We start from the raw sequence: 22173 nt of genomic DNA, 5'->3' as shown, positions 1-22173 counted from the left end.
GCTTTTGACGGTTCGTCACATTTCACGTTGACATCGAGCGAATACACGCCACCGTCCATAAACACACACGGATCAAAATATTACCGACTGGTCGCAGTTCGGGAATGAAGTAGAGACCGTAGCGTGTATTTAAAGGTAAGTGATTAAGAAAACATGGTATCTTGGGAACAAACGGGTGTTTTGTCAACGCCGAACAAAGAGGTGAAATCCCACTTTTAGCTCGAATTAAATCTATTTTGTGTGGGTTTTTTTTTTCTTTGATATTTGAGATTCGACACTTTTCATTCAGTCAAGAGGCAAAAAGCTCTATTCCTTCTGGCCGTGACCGGGCTTCTCCGGTTGGAAAACGCTTTCTCTCCGTTGGGACTGACGGGAACTAACTAAATTGATTTAAATTCAGTACTAGCTTTAAATTTAACTAGCTGACATGAGCTGCTCATGGTAAGTTTATACGCTATTTTGTTTTTGTTTAACACACTGGTAACCAGGGACGTTTTTAAAGGGAATTGAGGACATGGGTGACTAGTTAGCTTGGTTTTCTCTCTGTGGGAGGAAGGGTTGGTTCGTTGGCTAATATGCTATTAGTTGGCTAACTATTCTAGCTAACTGTCTGAATAAGTTAACGACGTACTCACTCAAACTATCAAAACTAACCCCCACAAAAAAAACTTTACACAACGTTAGGCAGGGCCACGAATGATCTGTGTAGTTTGTTACTACTGGTAGTTTGTCGTAACCGAGTATCGGTGCTAAACCGTGTGTTGTTGTAAGTTAGCATGCTAGTTAGCCATGGCGTTACAGGATACGGTGCCCTGGGCGGTTTTCACGGAAGTATACTGTACCCAGTTAGCTAGCTGAATAAACTAAGTCAGTCTATTCATAGAAAACATTGAACCGCTGTAGTTTACCAATTAAAACAAAATATATATATATGTATAAAGTGAAAGTTGAGAGTTGGATAAATGTTTATGTGAAAAGGGACGAGCTCAGTTTTTATTTCTGTGTGATCCATGAGACAGGGAGTTTCCTGAAAGCGTAAACAAAGCTATGTCACAAAATAGTTTGACATTTGAAAGCTACGTAGTTATAAACAACAGCTTTCAATGAGAAGCCTTTTAAACCCGGTTGTTGTTTTAGGCTGATTAGTTTGCTAACGTTTACTTTTTCTAAACAGTCATCAGCTGTATGTTCCAAAGTTGTATTTTATTTTAGAAAGAAAGATTTTCTGGTGAGGAAACCGGGGAATACAGAGAACGACAGAAAAGAAAACGAGGAAACCACCAAAAGGAAATGCCAATCGCAGCCACGGGTCAACTGACGACTCAGGAACCCTGTATTTTCTCCCGACTGCCCTCCACCCCGGAGCCTGTACCAAAAGGGGGTAATTTATGTGACGTTGCGGGGGCAGTAGCCGAGTCGCAGGAGCGAACAGAATACGGGGGCGCCGAGGGGGGCAGGGGAGGACTAGTAGCCAGCTACAGTCAGACCAGCGGCGCTAGGGGATTTCTGCCGCTTCGTTCTTCCAACTCCAACGGTTCTCCTCCGCAATCCCCTCCCACGTCCTCCCCCCTCGCCTCATCTTTCTTCCATCACCACCCCTATCAAATGGCCATGGAGCCGCCCAGGACTCGATCGCGTTCTCGGTCTGGATTCTACCAGCAGTATGGTGCGACCGGCCCCGGGATTAATGCCAACGGGGGAAACGGACCTAACCACCATCACCACCATCACCACAGCCAGCAGCAACATCATCAACAGCAGCACAACTCTGGTTGCTCACCCCTTGGAGCTCACAGCCACCACACGGAGCAGCACAGCATACGAGCCCCGGGATCTAACGTCTCCCCCGGCGCTCAGAGGCAGTCGGGACCGCCTGGAGCACATCGCATCTCACCCGCAGGTAAGCATTCTCTCCCTTCCTTCCTCAGCAGTGCTCTCATTTCTGGGTTCTTGTCTAGTGTCTTGTGTGTCGACTATCCTTGACCCGACCAGCTAGAGAATCTGCTCTGTTGTAGCCTCTAGTGTCCCGGAGACAGAGGAAATGTGTGTGTTTCTGTGATGGCACACAACAGTGTGTGTCAGAGAATAGCCAGGCAGGGAAAGAGAGGGGCAGTGAGGAGAGACAGAGAACTCGATCTGGTTTAATGCACTAAGGATCAGCTTCTGAAAGGGAGAGCAGGGGGGGGGGGGGGCTAGGCAGGCAGCTATATCGTGTTGGCATGGTAATGTGTGTGTGTGACTGCACATTAGTTCTATTCTAATTAAGTAGACGCTGTTATGTGCTGCCACAGAGGTGCAGCTAGATGGTTTATTACATAGTAGTTACATGGAACAAGCAGTCTGTAACACACCACACACACACACTACATTTAGCTTTGTGCATGATGCTGCCAAGATGCACTGAGATGAACTCTAGTCTGTCTGTCTCTCTCTCTCTCCGCCTGTTCCTCTCTCACTGTGTCTAGGCCTTTAGATGACTGTGTGTAGGCCGTTAGATGACTGTGTGTAGGCCGTTAGATGACTGTGTGTAGGCCGTTAGATGACTGTGTGTAGGCCGTTGGGTGACTGTGTGTAGGCCGTTGGGCGACTGTGTGTAGGCCGTCGGGCGACTGTGTGTAGGCCGTGCCGTCGGGCGACTGTGTCTAGGCCGTGCCGTCGGGCGACTGTGTCTAGGCCGTGCCGTCGGGCGACTGTGTCTAGGCCGTGCCGTCGGGCGACTGTGTCTAGGCCGTGCCGTCGGGCGACTGTGTCTAGGCCGTGCCGTCGGGCGACTGTGCCTAGGCCGTCGGGCGACTGTGGTCCTGTATGGCTCAGTTGGTAGAGCGTAGAGCTGACAATGCCAGGGTTGTGGGCTCCATTCCCCGCTCCACCCGTATGTAAAATGTTCTTTAATTTGAACCTTTTTATTTAACTAGGCAAGTCAGTTAAGAACAAAGTCATATTTTACAAAGGTGGCCTAACCCGGGCGACGCTGGGCCAATGGTGGGCAGCACTATGGGACTCCCAGTCACGGCCCGTTGTGATACAGCCTGGAATCGAACCAGGGTGTCTGTAGTGATGCCTCTAGTACAGAGATGCAGTGCCTTAGACCGCTGTGATACAGCCTGGAATCGAACCAGGGTCTGTAGTGACACCTCTAGCAGGGAGATGCATTACCTCAGACCGCTGTGATACAGCCTGGAATCGAACCAGGGTCTGTAGTGACACCTCTAGCAGGGAGATGCAGTGCCTTAGACCGCTGTGATACAGCCTGGAATTGAACCAGGGTCTGTAGTGACACCTCTAGCAGGGAGATGCAGTGCCTCAGACCGCTGTGCCAGGGTCTGTAGTGACACCTCTAGCAGGGAGATGCAGTGCCTCAGACCGCTGTGATACAGCCTGGAATCGACCAGGGTCTGTAGTGACACCTCTAGCAGGGAGATGCAGTGCCTCAGACCGCTGTGCCAGGGTCTGTAGTGACACCTCTAGCAGGGAGATGCAGTGCCTCAGACCGCTGTGATACAGCCTGGAATTGAACCAGGGTCTGTAGTGACACCTCTAGCAGGGAGATGCAGTGCCTCAGACCGCTGTGCCAGGGTCTGTAGTGACCTCTAGCGCAGTGTGGACCGCTGAACCAGGGTCTGTAGTGACACCTCTAGCAGGGAGATGCAGTGCCTCAGACCGCTGTGCCAGGGTCTGTAGTGACACCTCTAGCAGGGAGATGCAGTGCCTCAGACCGCTGTGCCAGGGTCTGTAGTGACACCTCTAGCAGGGAGATGCAGTGTCTAGGACCGCTGAACCAGGGTCTGTAGTGACACCTCTAGCAGGGAGATGCAGTGCCTCAGACCGCTGAACCAGGGTCTGTAGTGACACCTCTAGCAGGGAGATGCAGTGCCTCAGACCGCTGAACCAGGGTCTGTAGTGACACCTCTAGCCAGGGAGATGCAGTGCCTCAGACCGCTGTGATACAGCCTGGAATCGAACCAGGGTCTGTAGTGACACCTCTAGCAGGGAGATGCAGTGCCTCAGACCGCTGTGCCAGGGCAGCTGTGGACCACTGAACCAATCCAGCCCCACTGAACAGGGCGGCACCTAGCAGGGAGATGCAGTGCCTCAGACCGCTGTGCTACCAGAGTTTAAAAGCAGTGAGATCCTGCTACAATAACAAATGCAGCATTCCGACATGGGTCATGTTCATTAGGCACCCAACGGAATAAAACAGACTTGAACGGAGAGGGAGTAACCTGAACTGGTCCAATAAGAATAGCTTTGTTTCAGTTGCAAAATGTTTGTTTCTTTTTGTGCGGTATGTACTAATAAATGCAACCCTAGTAAAAAAACAACAAACAGAATGCAACGTTGTGTTCAGTTCCAAACTGAAACGGAATTCAACAAGCGCAGTCACTTATTAACTCAGGATGAAGATGACGGCTGTAGGCCATATTGAATGGAGAAAAACGGGCAGGATGAATCTCCCCTTCTTTCTTCTCTCGTCTAAATGCAGGTCAATATCCAGACGAGTTGTTGTGTTCCATTGCAGTGGATCGGGTGACAGAATCCACAGGTTCCTGGAACGACATCCACTCCAGCACTACCACCACACAGTACCGTGGTGTTCTTCCTGGAGGTTACAGGCCTACTACTCGGTGAAGTCTAGTTGGTTTCTGTCACAATATAAAATTATATTTAGTCGACACGTTTTCACTACAGACGCTGGTTCGATTCCAGGCTGTATCACAACGGTCTAAGGCACCGCATCTCCCTGCTAGAGGTGTTACTACAGACCCTGGTTCAAATCTAGGTTGTATCACAACGGTATAAGGCACTGCATCTCCCTGCTAGAGGTGTTACTACAGACCCTGGTTCAAATCTAGGTTGTATCACAACGGTATAAGGCACTGCATCTCCCTGCTAGAGGTGTCTCTACAGACCCTGGTTCGAATCCAGGCTGTATCACAACGGTCTAAGGCACTGTATCTCCGTGCTAGAGGCGTCACTACAGACCCTGGTTCAGCGGTCTAAGACACTGTATCTCCCTGCTAGTGGTGTCACTAGAGACCCTGGTTCAGCGGTCTAAGACACTGCATCTCCCTGCTAGAGGTGTCACTACAGACCCTGGTTCGATTCCAGGCTGTATCACAACCGGCCGTCCCATACAATTGTCCCAACGTCGTCTGCGGTAGGCCATCATTGTAAATCAGGATTTGTTCTTAACTGACTCGCCTCGTTAAATAAAGGTAAATTAATAAAAATAAGTATAAATTCTTAGCCGAATTGGTAGGGGGGGCATTGTTTGACAGTTGCCATAGTAACTAGGCTATATGGAAGGGTGTATGTAAAATATAAATAAACTTTCACCCAGTGGCCCGTGTACTGACCCCTAACCCCTAACCTAACAGTGGCCCGTGTACTGACCCCTAACCCCTAACCCCTAACCCCTGACCCCTAACCTAACAGTGGCCCGTGTACTGACCCCTAACCCTAACCTAACAGTGGCCCGTGTACTGAACCAGAAAACACTGTTTCACTGTATAGACTTTCTGCTCGATAGTGAACAGGACCTGTGGAGAGTCTCTCCCTCTAGACTGTACAGCAAACTCCCCAGCACACACACACACACACACTTGCTCATTCTGCTCGTATTAAGTGATGAAATGATGCTGTGTGTTTGAGTGTTTGACGTTGCAGCTGTATTCAGGTGTGTGTGTGTCTGCTGAGCAACAGCGAATGGTACGCTGGGACTGGAAATATCTGTCTGGGAGAGTGGATGTCAGTACGAGCTGCTCTGAGTTTAACACACACACACACAGTGTAGCGCAACCAGGGATTCACAATCAGCTTTGTGTGTGAAGTGGGGAGGATAACATACACAGACAGACCTGAGAGAGAGAGAGCACTCTGAACAAGAGGAGAAAGAACATGGGGGTGGAGGAGAGGGAGGGAGAGACATGATGATAGTAGGGATAGGGGGGATGGAGGAGAGTGGGAGAGACATGATGATAGTAGGGATAGGGGGGATGGAGGAGAGTGGGAGAGACATGATAGGGGGATGGAGAGGAGAGAGAGACATGATGATAGGGGGGATGGAGGAGAGGGAGAGGAGAGGGAGAGACATGATGATGACAGTAGGGATAGGGGGGATGGAGGAGAGACATGATGATGACAGTAGGGATAGGGGGGATGGAGGAGAGACATGATGATGACAGTAGGGATAGGGGGGATGGCCAACAAGAGGCACAAACCCCACTAGCCAAATCTGCACTCGTTCTATCATGCTCTCTCTCTCTCTCTCTCTCTCTCTCTCTGTCTCTGTCTCTCTCTCGGTTTCTGTTTCCTCTCTCCTCCACCCTCTTTCCCCTGCTCTCTTTCTCTTCTCTCTGTTCAGGCCTGTCTCTCTTCTCTCTCTGTTTAGTTTCTGTTGTAACAGTTATACTGTGTGTGTGTGTGAGGTAAATGTAGCAGAGCACAGCTGGGCAGCTTCAAATTCTCCTGAAGTCCTAGAGAGAGACAGAAATGGAGAGGGAGGGGTTGAAGGACAACAATATAGTGACTAGAGGGAAAATGCTTTTGGAAGAGAGAAGGAGAGGAGGACAGAAGGAGAGTCTCTTGGCTGAGCCCTGTCTGTCAGTGAAGCAGGAAGAGGAGGACAGAAGGAGAGTCTCTTGGCTGAGCCCTGTCTGTCAGTGAAGCAGGAAGAGGAGGACAGAAGGAGAGTCTCTTGGCTGAGCCCTGTCTGTCAGTGAAGCAGGAAGAGGAGGACAGAAGGAGAGTCTCTTGGCTGAGCTCTGTCTGTCAGTGAAGCAGGAAGAGGAGGACAGAAGGAGAGTCTCTTGGCTGAGCCCGGTCTGTCAGTGAAGCAGGAAGAGGAGGACAGAAGGAGAGTCTCTTGGCTGAGCCCTGTCTGTCAGTGAAGCAGGAAGAGGAGGACAGAAGGAGAGTCTCTTGGCCGAGCCCTGTCTGTCAGTGAAGCAGGAAGAGGAGGACAGAAGGAGAGTCTCTTGGCTGAGCCCTGTCTGTCAGTGAAGCAGGAAGAGGAGGACAGAAGGAGAGTCTCTTGGCTGAGCCCTGTCTGTCAGTGAAACAGGAAGAGGGAGGGAGAGGAGGACAGAAGGAGAGTCTCTTGGCTGAGCCCTGTCTGTCAGTGAAGCAGGAAGAGGAGGACAGAAGGAGAGTCTCTTGGCTGAGCCCTGTCTGTCAGTGAAGCAGGAAGAGGAGGACAGAAGGAGAGTCTCTTGGCTGAGCCCTGTCTGTCAGTGAAGCAGGAAGAGGAGGACAGAAGGAGAGTCTCTTGGCTGAGCCCTGTCTGTCAGTGAAGCAGGAAGAGGAGGACAGAAGGAGAGTCTCTTGGCTGAGCCCTGTCTGTCAGTGAAGCAGGAAGAGGAGGACAGAAGGAGAGTCTCTTGGCTGAGCCCTGTCTGTCAGTGAAGCAGGAAGAGGAGGACAGAAGGAGAGTCTCTTGGCTGAGCCCTGTCTGTCAGTGAAGCAGGGAGAGGGAGAGGAGGACAGAAGGAGTCTCTTGGCCGAGCCCTGTCTGTCAGTGAAACAGGAAGAGGAGGACAGAAGGAGAGTCTCTTGGCTGAGCCCTCTCTGTCAGTGAATCAGGAAGAGGGAGGGAGAGGAGGACAGAAGGAGTCTCTCGGCTGGGCCCTGTCTGTCAGTGAAACAGGAAGGGAGGGAGAGTGGAGAGTAATGGAGAGAAGGTTCGTGTGTGTGTGTGTGTGTGTGTGTGTGTGGGGTTTACATGTGTAGTGTTGGTGAGTTCTGGTTTTAGAGTGTAAGCGTTAGAGAGTGGCCTGTGTGTGTGGGGTGTTTCCATGTGTAGTGTTGGTGAGTTTTAGGGTTTAAGCGTTAGGGAGTGGCCTGTGTGTGTGGGCCTTGTTTATTGGCTGTCTGGGTGGCTTTGGAGCAGAGGAGGAACTGTGTCAGCAGCACAGAGGGTTTTTCACAAACAGATCCCTGTTTAGTGTATTACATTAGACCAGAACACTAGTGAACAGAGGTCTGTTGGGTCCTGTTTAACACTAGTGACCAGAGAGGTCTATTGGGTCCTGTTTAACACTAGTGACCAGAGAGGTCTATTGGGTCCTGTTTAACACTAGTGACCAGAGGTCTATGGATCCTGTTTAACACTAGTGACCAGAGGTCTATGGATCCTGTTTAACACTAGTGACCAGAGGTCTATGGATCCTGTTTGACACTAGTGACCAGAGAGGTCTATTGGGTCCTGTTTAACACTAGTGACCAGAGGTCTATGGATCCTGTTTAACAGTAGTGACCAGAGGTCTATGGATCCTGTTTAACACTAGTGACAAGAGCTCTGTTGGGTCCTGTTTAACACTAGTGACCAGAGAGGTCTATTGGGTCCTGTTTAACACTAGTGACCAGAGAGGTCTATTGGGTCCTGTTTAACACTAGTGACCAGAGAGGTCTATTGGGTCCTGTTTAACACTAGTGACCAGAGAGGTCTATTGGGTCCTGTTTAACACTAGTGACCAGAGAGGTCTATTGGGTCCTGTTTAACACTAGTGACCAGAGGTCTATGGATCCTGTTTAACACTAGTGACCAGAGGTCTATGGATCCTGTTTAACACTAGTGACCAGAGGTCTATGGATCCTGTTTGACACTAGTGACCAGAGAGGTCTATTGGGTCCTGTTTAACACTAGTGACCAGAGGTCTATGGATCCTGTTTAACAGTAGTGACCAGAGGTCTATGGATCCTGTTTAACACTAGTGACAAGAGCTCTGTTGGGTCCTGTTTAACACTAGTGACCAGAGAGGTCTATTGGGTCCTGTTTGACACTAGTGACCAGAGGTCTATGGGTCCTGTTTAACAGTAGTGACCAGAGAGGTCTATTGGGTCCTGTTTAACACTAGTGACCAGAGAGGTCTATTGGGTCCTGTTTAACACTAGTGACCAGAGAGGTCTATGGGTCCTGTTTAACACTAGTGACCAGAGAGGTCTATTGGGTCCTGTTTAACACTAGTGACCAGAGCTCTGTTGGGTCCTGTTTAACACTAGTGACCAGAGAGGTCTGTTGGGTCCTGTTTAACACTAGTGACCAGAGGTCTATGGGTCCTGGTTAACACTAGTGACCAGAGGTCTATGGGTCCTGTTTAACACTAGTTACCAGAGAGGTCTATTGGGTCCTGTTTAACACTAGTGACCAGAGAGGTCTATTGGGTCCTGTTTAACACTAGTGACCAGAGAGGTCTATTGGGTCCTGTTTAACACTAGTGACCAGAGAGGTCTATGGGTCCTGGTTAACACTAGTGACCAGAGAGGTCTATTGGGTCCTGTTTAACACTAGTGACCAGAGGAGGAGAGAGAGACATGATGACAGTAGGGATAGGGGGGATGGAGGAGAGGGAGAGACATGATGATAGGGGGGATGGAGAGGGAGAGACATGATGACAGTAGGGATAGGGGGGATGGAGGAGAGACATGATGACAGTAGGGATAGGGGGGATGGAGGAGAGACATGATGACAGTAGGGATAGGGGGGATGGAGGAGAGAGAGACATGATGACAGTAGGGATAGGGGGGATGGAGGAGAGAGAGACATGATGACAGTAGGGATAGGGGGGATGGAGGAGAGAGACATGATGACAGTAGGTATAGGGGGGATAGAGGAGAGGGAGAGACATGATGATAGGGGGGATGGAGAGGGAGAGACATGATGACAGTAGGGATAGGGGGGGATGGAGGAGAGACATGATGACAGTAGGGATAGGGGGGATGGAGGAGAGACATGATGCTAGGGGGGATGGAGGAGAGAGGCAGACAGATGAGAGCAGTCTCTAGCGTCGTCATGCCAATAAGCTTCATCCTCACCACCAGTACTGTCAGTTTGGTGTTTCATCCCCCTTTGGTTTGGGGAGGTGCCAGCTGATCCTAGATCTGTGGTTAAGTTAGTATCTAATGGTTGGGTTTGGGGAGGGAAAAGCTGATCCGTGATCTGTGGTTAAGTTAGTATCTAATGGTTAGATTGGGGGAGGTGCCAGTTGATCCTAGATCTGTGGTTAAGTTAGTATCTAATGGTTGGGTTTGGGGAGGTGCCAGTTGATCCTAGATCTGTGGTTAAGTTAGTATCTAATGGTTAGATTGGGGGAGGTGCCAGTTGATCCTAGATCTGTGGTTAAGTTAGTATCTAATGGTTAGATTGGGGGAGGTGCCAGTTGATCCTAGATCTGTGGTTAAGTTAGTATCTAATGGTTGGGTTTGAGGAGGTGCCAGCTGATCCTAGATCTGTGGTTAAGTTAGTATCTAATGGTTAGATTGGGGGAGGTGCCAGTTGATCCTAGATCTGTGGTTAAGTTAGTATCTAATGGTTAGATTGGGGGAGGTGCCAGTTGATCCTAGATCTGTGGTTAAGTTAGTATCTAATGGTTGGGTTTGAGGAGGTGCCAGCTGATCCTAGATCTGTGGTTAAGTTAGTATCTAATGGTTAGATTGGGGGAGGTGCCAGTTGATCCTAGATCTGTGGTTAAGTTAGTATCTAATGGTTAGATTGGGGGAGGTGCCAGCTGATCCTAGATCTGTGGTTAAGTTAGTATCTAATGGTTAGATTGGGGGAGGTGCCAGTTGATCCTAGATCTGTGGTTAAGTTAGTATCTAATGGTTAGATTGGGGGAGGTGCCAGTTGATCCTAGATCTGTTAGTATCTAATGGTTAGATTGGGGGAGGTGCCAGTTGATCCTAGATCTGTGGTTAAGTTAGTATCTAATGGTTAGATTGGGGGAGGTGCCAGTTGATCCTAGATCTGTGGTTAAGTTAGTATCTAATGGTTAGATTGGGGGAGGTGCCAGTTGATCCTAGATCTGTGGTTAAGTTAGTATCTAATGGTTGGGTTTGGGGAGGAAAAAGCTGATCTGTGGTTAAGTTAGTATCTAATGGTTGGGTTTGGGGAGGAAAAAGCTGATCTGTGGTTAAGTTAGGGATGCACTAGGGATGAGGGCTATTGATCCCTCTCTCCTCTACTCTCCTCCTTGAATGAAGATCCTCTGTCTGTTTCCCTCCTCCACTGACTGAAACACACACCTACACACACACACACGCAGGAGTCAGATTAGCTTTCAGATATCTGAACAATCAAAACATCTGTGTTTGAAACCATTTCACCATTTTGTTTTATATTGGAAGTCCAAGTTTAAAAAATAAAATATATTTTATTTTTTGCTTCAATAAAGTACCCAGGGAACGCCACTTGGCTGACAGCCACACAAGGTAAACGATCGTCCAATGAAAGACGAGGGATTTCTTGTGACGATTCTGCATGGCCATCAGATGTATTACGTTGATCATAGAAACAATTAGTATCTAATGGTTAAAGTAATGGTTGGGGGAGAGTAGCTGATCCTAGGTCTGTGGTTAAATTAGTATCTAATGGTTGGGGGAGAGTAGCTGATCCTAGGTCTGTGGTTAAATTAGTATCTAATGGTTAAAGTAATGGTTGGGGGAGAGAAGCTGATTCTAGGTCTGTGGTTAAACAGTAGCTCAATATCTGTGGCAGAATTGCGTAAATTGATTGTTGGAATGGCCATTTCTGTCCAAATGGATTTCGATCTGGAGAGGTGGATGACTGACTGAAAAACACACAGACACACATATATACACACACACACACACACCTACACACCCCCACACACACACACACACACACACACACACACACTGCCAAGTCACAAGTTCCTGTGTGTATGTAGCAGGATGTGCATTCTGTAGCGTGTGTGTGTGTGTGTGTGTGTTGTCATTGGAAGGCCTGTTTCCTCATTTCCCCATATCCTCTACACCCCCCCCCCCCCCTCGTGCCCATGTCAGAGAGTAAGAAACCCCTTCACATTCAGCCGTGTGCACCAGATGTCCTTCTCCACATCCACTTGTGTTTTAATAAGGAGGAGGTTCCTGAGAACAAGCTTAGGACTGCTCTGTGTGTGTTCGTCTATAGCACCCACATCTACAGCATCTGTTTCTCAGGCTCACTACATGAGTTCCAAATAGCTCCCTATTCCCTACATTCTGCACTAGATGAGTTCCAAATAGCTCCCTATTCCCTACATGCTGCACTACATGAGTTCCAAATAGCTCCCTATTCCCTACATGCTGCACTAGATGTCTAGGTTCCTCAATAGAACATCTATTATCTGTGTGTGTGAGGCTTGTCAGTCTTCCCACGCTGGTCACCTGCACTAGGGATGAGGGCTATTGATCCCTCTCTCCTCTACTCTCCTCCTTGAAGATCCTCTGTCTGTTCCCCTCCTCCACTCCTCCTTGAAGGTCCCCTGTCTGTTCCCCTCCCCCACTCCTCCTTGGAGGTCCCCTGTCTGTTCCCCTCCTCCACTCCTCCTTGAAGGTCCCCTGTCTGTTCCACTCCTCTCCTCCTTGAAGGTCCCTTCCCTCTATCCTTCCCTCTAGTCTGTCTGATTCCTCCTCTCCTGAGAGAGGGGTTAGTCTGTCTGATTCCTCCTCCTCTCCTCCTGATAGAGGGGTTAGTCTGTCTGATTCCTCCTCTCCTTCTGATAGAGGGGTTAGTCTGTGATTCCTCCTCTTCTGATAGAGGGGTTAGTCTGTCTGATTACTCCTGATAGAGGGGTTAGTCTGTCTGATTACTCCTCCTCTCCTCCTGATAGAGGGGTTAGTCTGTCTGATTCCTCCTCTCCTGAGAGAGGGGTTAGTCTGTCTGATTCCTCCTCCTCTCCTCCTGATAGAGGGGTTAGTCTGTCTGATTCCTCCTCTCCTTCTGATAGAGGGGTTAGTCTGTGATTCCTCTTCTGATAGAGGGGTTAGTCTGTCTGATTACTCCTGATAGAGGGGTTAGTCTGTCTGATTACTCTTGATAGAGGGGTTAGTCTGTCTGATTCCTACTCCTCTCCTCCTGATAGAGGGGTTAGTCTGTCTGATTACTCCTCTCCTCTTGATAGAGGGGTTAGTCTGTCTGATTCCTCCTCCTCTTCTCCTGATAGAGGGGTTAGTCTGTCTGATTGCTCCTGATAGAGGGGTTAGTCTGTCTGATTACTCCTCCTCTCCTCCTGATAGAGGGGTTAGTCTGTCTGATTACTCCTGATAGAGGGGTTAGTCTGTCTGATTCCTCCTCGGTCTGAGGGCCGATGCTGTCTGTCTGAGGGCCGATGCGGTCGGTCTGTCTGTCTGAGGGCCGATGCGGTCGGTCTGTCTGTCTGAGGGGGCCGATGCGGTCGGTCTGTCTGTCTGAGGGGGCCGATGCGGTCGGTCTGTCTGAGGGGGCCGATGCGGTCTGTCTGTCTGTCTGAGAGGGCCGATGCGGTCGGTCTGTCTGTCTGAGGGCCGATGCGGTCGGTCTGTCTGTCTGAGGGCCGATGCGGTCTGTCTGTCTAAGGGGGCCGATGCGGTCTGTCTGTCTGTCTGAGGGGGCCGATGCGGTCTGTCTGTCTGTCTGAGAGGGCCGATGCGGTCTGTCTGTCTGTCTGAGGGGGCCGATGCGGTCTGTCTGTCTGTCTAAGGGGGCCGATGCGGTCGGTCTGTCTGGGGGCCGACGCGGTCGGTCTGTCTGTCTGAGGGCCGACGCGGTCGGTCTGTCTGTCTGAGGGCCGACGCGTTCGGTCTGTCTGTCTGAGGGTAGAATGTGTCAGCCAAAGAGAGGGTGAGGATGAGGATGAGGATGAGGATGAGGGGGGGGATGAGGGTGAGGGGGAGGTTGACACTTTTTGTTTTTGTTATTTCTCCCTTTCTCCTCTGTTCATGAGTTCTCACCAACAAGAGGCACAAACCCCACTAGCCAAATCTGCACTCGTTCTATCATGCTCTCTCTCTCTCTCTCTGTCTCTGTCTCTGTCTCTCTCTCGGTTTCTGTTTCCTCTCTCCTCCACCCTCTTTCCCCTGCTCTCTTTCTCTTCTCTCTGTTCAGGCCTGTCTCTCTTCTCTCTCTGTTTAGTTTCTGTTGTAACAGTTATACTGTGTGTGTGTGTGTGAGGTAAATGTAGCAGAGCACAGCTGGGCAGCTTCAAATTCTCCTGAAGTCCTAGAGAGAGACAGAAATGGAGAGGGAGGGGTTGAAGGACAACAATATAGTGACTAGAGGGAAAATGCTTTTGGAAGAGAGAAGGAGAGGAGGACAGAAGGAGAGTCTCTTGGCTGAGCCCTGTCTGTCAGTGAAGCAGGAAGAGGAGGACAGAAGGAGAGTCTCTTGGCTGAGCCCTGTCTGTCAGTGAAGCAGGAAGAGGAGGACAGAAGGAGAGTCTCTTGGCTGAGCCCTGTCTGTCAGTGAAGCAGGAAGAGGAGGACAGAAGGAGAGTCTCTTGGCTGAGCCCTGTCTGTCAGTGAAGCAGGAAGAGGAGGACAGAAGGAGAGTCTCTTGGCTGAGCCCTGTCTGTCAGTGAAGCAGGAAGAGGAGGACAGAAGGAGAGTCTCTTGGCTGAGCCCTGTCTGTCAGTGAAGCAGGAAGAGGAGGACAGAAGGAGAGTCTCTTGGCCGAGCCCTGTCTGTCAGTGAAGCAGGAAGAGGAGGACAGAAGGAGAGTCTCTTGGCTGAGCCCTGTCTGTCAGTGAAGCAGGAAGAGGAGGACAGAAGGAGAGTCTCTTGGCTGAGCCCTGTCTGTCAGTGAAACAGGAAGAGGGAGGGAGAGGAGGACAGAAGGAGAGTCTCTTGGCTGAGCCCTGTCTGTCAGTGAAGCAGGAATAGGAGGACAGAAGGAGAGTCTCTTGGCTGAGCCCTGTCTGTCAGTGAAGCAGGAAGAGGAGGACAGAAGGAGAGTCTCTTGGCTGAGCCCTGTCTGTCAGTGAAGCAGGAAGAGGAGGACAGAAGGAGAGTCTCTTGGCTGAGCCCTGTCTGTCAGTGAAGCAGGAAGAGGAGGACAGAAGGAGAGTCTCTTGGCTGAGCCCTGTCTGTCAGTGAAGCAGGAAGAGGAGGACAGAAGGAGAGTCTCTTGGCTGAGCCCTGTCTGTCAGTGAAGCAGGAAGAGGAGGACAGAAGGAGAGTCTCTTGGCTGAGCCCTGTCTGTCAGTGAAGCAGGGAGAGGGAGAGGAGGACAGAAGGAGTCTCTTGGCCGAGCCCTGTCTGTCAGTGAAACAGGAAGAGGAGGACAGAAGGAGAGTCTCTTGGCTGAGCCCTCTCTGTCAGTGAATCAGGAAGAGGGAGGGAGAGGAGGACAGAAGGAGTCTCTCGGCTGGGCCCTGTCTGTCAGTGAAACAGGAAGGGAGGGAGAGTGGAGAGTAATGGAGAGAAGGTTCGTGTGTGTGTGTGTGTGTGTGTGTGTGTGTGTGGGGGGTTTACATGTGTAGTGTTGGTGAGTTCTGGTTTTAGAGTGTAAGCGTTAGAGAGTGGCCTGTGTGTGTGGGGTGTTTCCATGTGTAGTGTTGGTGAGTTTTAGGGTTTAAGCGTTAGGGAGTGGCCTGTGTGTGTGGGCCTTGTTTATTGGCTGTCTGGGTGGCTTTGGAGCAGAGGAGGAACTGTGTCAGCAGCACAGAGGGTTTTTCACAAACAGATCCCTGTTTAGTGTATTACATTAGACCAGAACACTAGTGAACAGAGGTCTGTTGGGTCCTGTTTAACACTAGTGACCAGAGAGGTCTATTGGGTCCTGTTTAACACTAGTGACCAGAGAGGTCTATTGGGTCCTGTTTAACACTAGTGACCAGAGAGGTCTATTGGGTCCTGTTTAACACTAGTGACCAGAGAGGTCTATTGGGTCCTGTTTAACACTAGTGACCAGAGAGGTCTATTGGGTCCTGTTTAACACTAGTGACCAGAGGTCTATGGATCCTGTTTAACACTAGTGACCAGAGGTCTATGGATCCTGTTTAACACTAGTGACCAGAGGTCTATGGATCCTGTTTGACACTAGTGACCAGAGAGGTCTATTGGGTCCTGTTTAACACTAGTGACCAGAGGTCTATGGATCCTGTTTAACAGTAGTGACCAGAGGTCTATGGATCCTGTTTAACACTAGTGACAAGAGCTCTGTTGGGTCCTGTTTAACACTAGTGACCAGAGGTCTATGGATCCTGTTTAACACTAGTGACCAGAGGTCTATGGATCCTGTTTGACACTAGTGACCAGAGAGGTCTATTGGGTCCTGTTTAACACTAGTGACCAGAGGTCTATGGATCCTGTTTAACAGTAGTGACCAGAGAGGTCTATTGGGTCCTGTTTGACACTAGTGACCAGAGGTCTATGGGTCCTGTTTAACAGTAGTGACCAGAGAGGTCTATTGGGTCCTGTTTAACACTAGTGACCAGAGAGGTCTATTGGGTCCTGTTTAACACTAGTGACCAGAGAGGTCTATGGGTCCTGTTTAACACTAGTGACCAGAGAGGTCTATTGGGTCCTGTTTAACACTAGTGACCAGAGCTCTGTTGGGTCCTGTTTAACACTAGTGACCAGAGAGGTCTGTTGGGTCCTGTTTAACACTAGTGACCAGAGGTCTATGGGTCCTGTTTAACACTAGTGACCAGAGGTCTATGGGTCCTGTTTAACACTAGTTACCAGAGAGGTCTATTGGGTCCTGTTTAACACTAGTGACCAGAGAGGTCTATTGGGTCCTGTTTAACACTAGTGACCAGAGAGGTCTATTGGGTCCTGTTTAACACTAGTGACCAGAGAGGTCTATGGGTCCTGGTTAACACTAGTGACCAGAGAGGTCTATTGGGTCCTGTTTAACACTAGTGACCAGAGAGGTCTATTGGGTCCTGTTTAACACTAGTGACCAGAGAGGTCTATTGGGTCCTGTTTAACACTAGTGACCAGAGAGGTCTATTGGGTCCTGTTTAACACTAGTGACCAGAGAGGTCTATTGGGTCCTGTTTAACACTAGTGAACAGAGGTCTATGGGTCCTGTTTAACACTAGTGACCAGAGGTCTATGGGTCCTGTTTAACACTAGTGACCAGAGGTCTATGGGTCCTGTTTAACACTAGTGACCAGAGGTCTATTGGGTCCTGTTTAACACTAGTGACCAGAGAGGTCTATGGGTCCTGTTTAACACTAGTGACCAGAGGTCTATGGGTCCTGTTTAACACTAGTGACCAGAGAGGTCTATGGGTCCTGGTTACACTAGTGGCCAGAGAGGTCTATTGGGTCCTGGTTAACACTAGTGACCAGAGGTCTATGGGTCCTGTTTAACACTAGTGACCAGAGAGGTCTATGGGTCCTGTTTAACACTAGTGACCAGAGGTCTATGGGTCCTGTTTAACACTAGTGACCAGAGAGGTCTATTGGGTCCTGTTTAACACTAGTTACCAGAGAGGTCTATGGGTCCTGGTTACACTAGTGGCCAGAGAGGTCTATTGGGTCCTGGTTAACACTAGTGACCAGAGGTCTATGGGTCCTGTTTAACACTAGTGACCAGAGAGGTCTATGGGTCCTGTTTAACACTAGTGACCAGAGGTCTATGGGTCCTGTTTAACACTAGTGACCAGAGAGGTCTATTGGGTCCTGTTTAACACTAGTTACCAGAGAGGTCTATGGGTCCTGTTTAACACTAGTGACCAGAGAGGTCTATTGGGTCCTGTTTAACACTAGTGACCAGAGAGGTCTATTGGGTCCTGTTTAACACTAGTCTACTATGTAAGGGAATAAGGTGCAATTGGGGACATAGAGAGACATGGAGATCATTACATCACCATTGTTACTACTACAGAGGTGGGGGGAGAGAATGAAGACAAGAATGGCAGAAGGCAAAAGTCAAATTGAGGGAGGGAGAGAGAGGGAAAGGGAGGGAGGGAGGGAGGGAGAGAGGGAAAGGGAGGGAGGGAGGGAGGGGAGGGAGGGAGAGGGAGGGAAAGGGAGGGAGAGGGAGGGAGGGAAAGGGAGGGAAAGGGAGAGTGTCATTCCTGTGTCTACAATGGGAAGCACCACTTACTGGCTGACACACAGACGCAGACACAGACACAGACACACAGACACAGACACACACACACAGGTGCTGTCAGTTACATGTGCTTTGCTTATTCTCTGTTGGTATTTATACGATGTAGCATTGTAGTGTGTCTGTGGTGAAGGCCTCATTGTATTCTACAAGGCTGGTGCTGAAGTCTGTTGTCTGTTGTGTTCAGATATCTTAAGATCTTCCTGTGTGTGTGTCTCACGTGCTCTCTCCCTCTCGCCTCTCTCTCCCTCTCGCCTCTCTCTCCCTCTCGCCTCTCTCTCCCGCCTCTCTCCCTCTCGCCTCTCTCTCCCTCTCGCCTCTCTCTCCCTCTCGCCTCTCTCTCCCTCTCGCGCCTCTCGCCTCTCAATTTCTCTCTTGTTTTTAGTTGTGAAAAGTTAGTAAGAAACAATTTCACCAGCTACTGATAAGAGCGAGATGGAGAGAGAAAGATATGAAGAGGAGAGCTACAAAGGGATGTGTTAATGAGGGAGGGATGGAGAGGATGAGAGAGAGGGGGGGGGGGTGACATGAAGAAGAGATGTGGGGGGGCTGGTGATGCGTAGAGAGAGGGGGGGTGACATGAAGAAGAGATGTGGGGGGGGATGGTGATGCGTAGAGAGAGGGGGGGTGACATGAAGAAGAGATGTGGGGGGGGGGGGGTTGGTGATGCGTAGAGAGAGGGGGGGTGACATGAAGAAGAGGTGTGGGGGGGCTGGTGATGCGTAGAGAGAGGGGGGGTGACATGAAGAAGAGATGTGGGGGGGCTGGTGATGCGTAGAGGGGGGGGTGACATGAAGAAGAAATGTGGGGGGAGCTGGTGATGCGTAGAGGGGGGGGTGACATGAAGAAGAGATGTGGGGGGGGGCTGGTGATGCGTAGAGAGAGGGGGTGACATGAAGAAGAGGTGTGGGGGGGTTGGTAATGCGTAGAGAGAGGGGGGGTGACATGAAGAAGAGATGTGGGGGGGCTGGTGATGCGTAGAGAGGGGGGGGTGACATGAAGAAGAGGTGTGGGGGGGCTGGTGATGCGTAGAGAGAGGGGGGGTGACATGAAGAAGAGATGTGGGGGGGCTGGTGATGCGTAGAGAGGGGGGGGTGACATGAAGAAGAGGTGTGGGGGGGTTGGTAATGCGTAGAGAGAGGGGGGGTGACATGAAGAAGAGATGTGGGGGGGCTGGTGATGCGTAGAGAGAGGGGGGGGTGACATGAAGAAGAGGTGTGGGGGGGCTGGTGATGCGTAGAGAGAGGGGGGGGCTGGTGATGCGTAGAGAGAGGGGGGGGTGACATGAAGAAGAGATGTGGGGGGGGGCTGGTGATGCGTAGAGAGAGGGGGGGGTGACATGAAGAAGAGATGTGGGGGGGGGGGGGGCTGGTGATGCGTAGAGAGAGGGGGGGGGGGGTGACATGAAGAAGAGATGTGGGGGGGGGGCTGGTGATGCGTAGAGAGAGGGGGGGGGCTGGTGATGCGTAGAGAGGGGGGGGTGACATGAAGAAGAGGTGTGGGGGGGTTGGTAATGCGTAGAGAGAGGGGGGGGTGACATGAAGAAGAGATGTGGGGGGGGGGGCTGGTGATGCGTAGAGAGGGGGGGGTGACATGAAGAAGAGATGTGGGGGGGGGCTGGTGATGCGTAGAGAGATGTGGGGGGGGGGGGGTGACATGAAGAAGAGATGTGGGGGGGGGCTGGTGATGCGTAGAGAGAGGGGGGGGTGACATGAAGAAGAGATGTAGAGGGGGGGGGCTGGTGATGCGTAGAGAGAGGGGGGGCTGGTGATGCGTAGAGAGAGGGGGGGGTGACATGAAGAAGAGATGTGGGGGGGGGCTGGTGATGCGTAGAGAGAGGGGGGGGTGACATGAAGAAGAGATGTGGGGGGGCTGGTGATGCGTAGAGAGAGGGTGTAATGTGTTGGAGGGTGAAATGGTGACAAAATAATGGAGGGAAGAGGAAATGGATAGAAATAGCTGATGCACTCTGAAGCTGATCCCTCCCTCCCTCACTCTTTCTCTCTCTGTCCCACCATCCCGTCTCTCTCTGTCTGTCTCTCTCTCTCTCTCTTTCCCACCATCCCCCTTACAGCTGATGCACTCTGAAGCTTACAGAAAATCAATAGCAGTCAAGAGAAGCCACAATCTATCTCTCTCCATACTCTTTCTCTTGGAGATCTCCACCTCCCTCTCTCTGTCCCACCATGCCTCTGTCTCCTCTCCTCTCCTCCATATATCTTACCCATGCCTCTGTCTCCTATCCTCCCCTCCATATATCTTACCCACTTCTCTCTCTCCTCTCCTCCCCTCCATATATCTTACCCATGCCTCTGTCTCCTCTCCTCCCCTCCATATATCTTACCCACGCCTCTGTCTCCTCTCTCTCCTCTCTCTCCCCTCCATATATCTTACCCATGCCTCTGTCTCCTCTCTCTCCTCTCTCTCCCCTCCATATATCTTACCCATGCCTCTGTCTCCTCTCTCTCCCCTCCATATATCTTACCCACGCCTCTGTCTCCTCTCTCCTCTCCTCCCCTCCATATATCTTACCCATGCCTCTGTCTCCTCTCTCTCCCCTCGATATATCTTACCCACGCCTCTGTCTCCTCTCTCCTCCCCTCCATATATCTTACCCATGCCTCTGTCTCCTCTCTCTCCCCTCGATATATCTTACCCACGCCTCTGTCTCCTCTCTCCTCCCCTCCATATATCTTACCCATGCCTCTGTCTCCTCTCTCTCCCCTCGATATATCTTACCCATGCCTCTGTCTCCTCTCTCTCCCCCTCCCCAGTCTCTCCTCTTCTCTTTTATTTATTTTCCGCATTCCCATGGCAACCCTGACACATCCCCCCTCACCCATGGCAACCCTGACACATCCCCCCCCTCACCCATGGCAACCCTGACACATCCCCCCCTCACCCATGGCAACCCTGACACATCCCCCTCACCCATGGCAACCCTGACACATCCCCCCCTCACCCATGGCAACCCTGACACATCCCCCCCTACACATGGCAACCCTGACACATCCCCCCTCACCCATGGCAACCCTGACACATCCCCCCTCACCCATGGCAACCCTGACACATCCCCCCTCACCCATGGCAACCCTGACACATCCCCCCTCACCCATGGCAACCCTGACACATCCCCCCTCACCCATGGCAACCCTGACACATCCCCCCCCTCACCCATGGCAACCCTGACACATCCCCCCCTCACCCATGGCAACCCTGACACATCCCCCCCCTCACCCATGGCAACCCTGACACATCCCCCCTCACCCATGGCAACCCTGACACATCCCCCCTCACCCATGGCAACCCTGACACATCCCCCCTCACCCATGGCAACCCTGACACATCCCCCCTCACCCATGGCAACCCTGACACATCCCCCCTCACACATGGCAACCCTGACACATCCCCCCTCACCCATGGCAACCCTTACACATCCACTCTATCCCCGCCCCTCACCCAGGGCAACCCTGACACATCCACTCTATCCCCGCCCCTCACCCATGGCAACCCTGACACATCCACTCTATCCCCGCCCCTCACCCATGGCAACCCTGACACATCCACTCTATCCCCGCCCCTCACCCATGGCAACCCTGACACATCCACTCTATCCCCGCCCCTCACCCATGGCAACCAAGTGGACACTGGAGTCATTTGGGACTCCACTTGGGAGAAGTCAAGGACAGACAGGGCAGGGCTGATGTAGTGACCTCAGTAGTAACAGTCTGGTAGTGATGTGATGTCACCCCAGTCAGACCTCCAGAAGGGAAAACAAACAAACTGGTAGTGATGATGAAGATGACTGAATAGAAGGAGTAACAGTCTGGTAGTGATGTGATGTCACCCCAGTCAGACCTCCAGAAGGGAAAACAAACTGAATAGAAGATGAGATGGAGTACCAGTCTGGTAGTGATGTGATGTCATCTGAAAACTGCTGCTTTAATCCTGGATTACTGGCTTTGCCGTGTGTGTGTGTGTGTGTGCGTGCGCGCTATATCTGCTTCTGAATGTAAGGTGTGTTGCTAGTCCTTTTCTCTCTCTGATCACACACACACACACGCACACACACACACGAGATGCTAACTCGCACAAACATGTTTGTATGTTGAGGTCCAGATGTTTGATAATCAAAACAACAATAGGAGTTAAATCTCTAATCCTTTATAGCCTTAGTATCATCTAGTCTATATAGCCTTAGTTTCATCTAGTCTATATAGCCTTAGTATCATCTAGTCTATATAGCCTTAGTATCATCTAGTCTATATAGCCTTAGTATCATCTAGTCTATATAGCCTTAGTATCATGTAGCCTATATAGCCTTAGTATCATCTAGTCTATATAGCCTTAGTATCA

The 22173-nt window shown here is 50.7% G+C and overlaps 1 protein-coding gene across 2 annotated transcripts in view; it reads left to right on the top strand.

The window, feature by feature from the left end:
- The window catches only part of LOC139374687 (E3 ubiquitin-protein ligase RNF38-like), a 47070-nt gene continuing 24897 nt past the window's right edge, over window positions 1–22173 (top strand). The window contains exons 1-2 of one of the 2 annotated variants that reach the window (XM_071115753.1): window positions 1–135; window positions 1213–1900. In XM_071115753.1, the coding sequence (XP_070971854.1) occupies window positions 1291–1900 (610 nt within the window). In that variant the 5' untranslated portion in view covers window positions 1–135; window positions 1213–1290. The remainder of the gene's footprint in view (window positions 136–1212; window positions 1901–22173) is intronic. The other variant, XM_071115754.1, reaches the window with a different exon arrangement.

The sequence above is a fragment of the Oncorhynchus clarkii genome, chromosome 19 (assembly GCF_045791955.1).
Source record: "Oncorhynchus clarkii lewisi isolate Uvic-CL-2024 chromosome 19, UVic_Ocla_1.0, whole genome shotgun sequence".
Classification (NCBI taxonomy): Eukaryota; Metazoa; Chordata; class Actinopteri; order Salmoniformes; family Salmonidae; genus Oncorhynchus; species Oncorhynchus clarkii.
The sequence above is the reverse complement of the archived record's forward strand: the minus strand, read 5'-3'. Positions and strand labels throughout refer to the sequence as shown.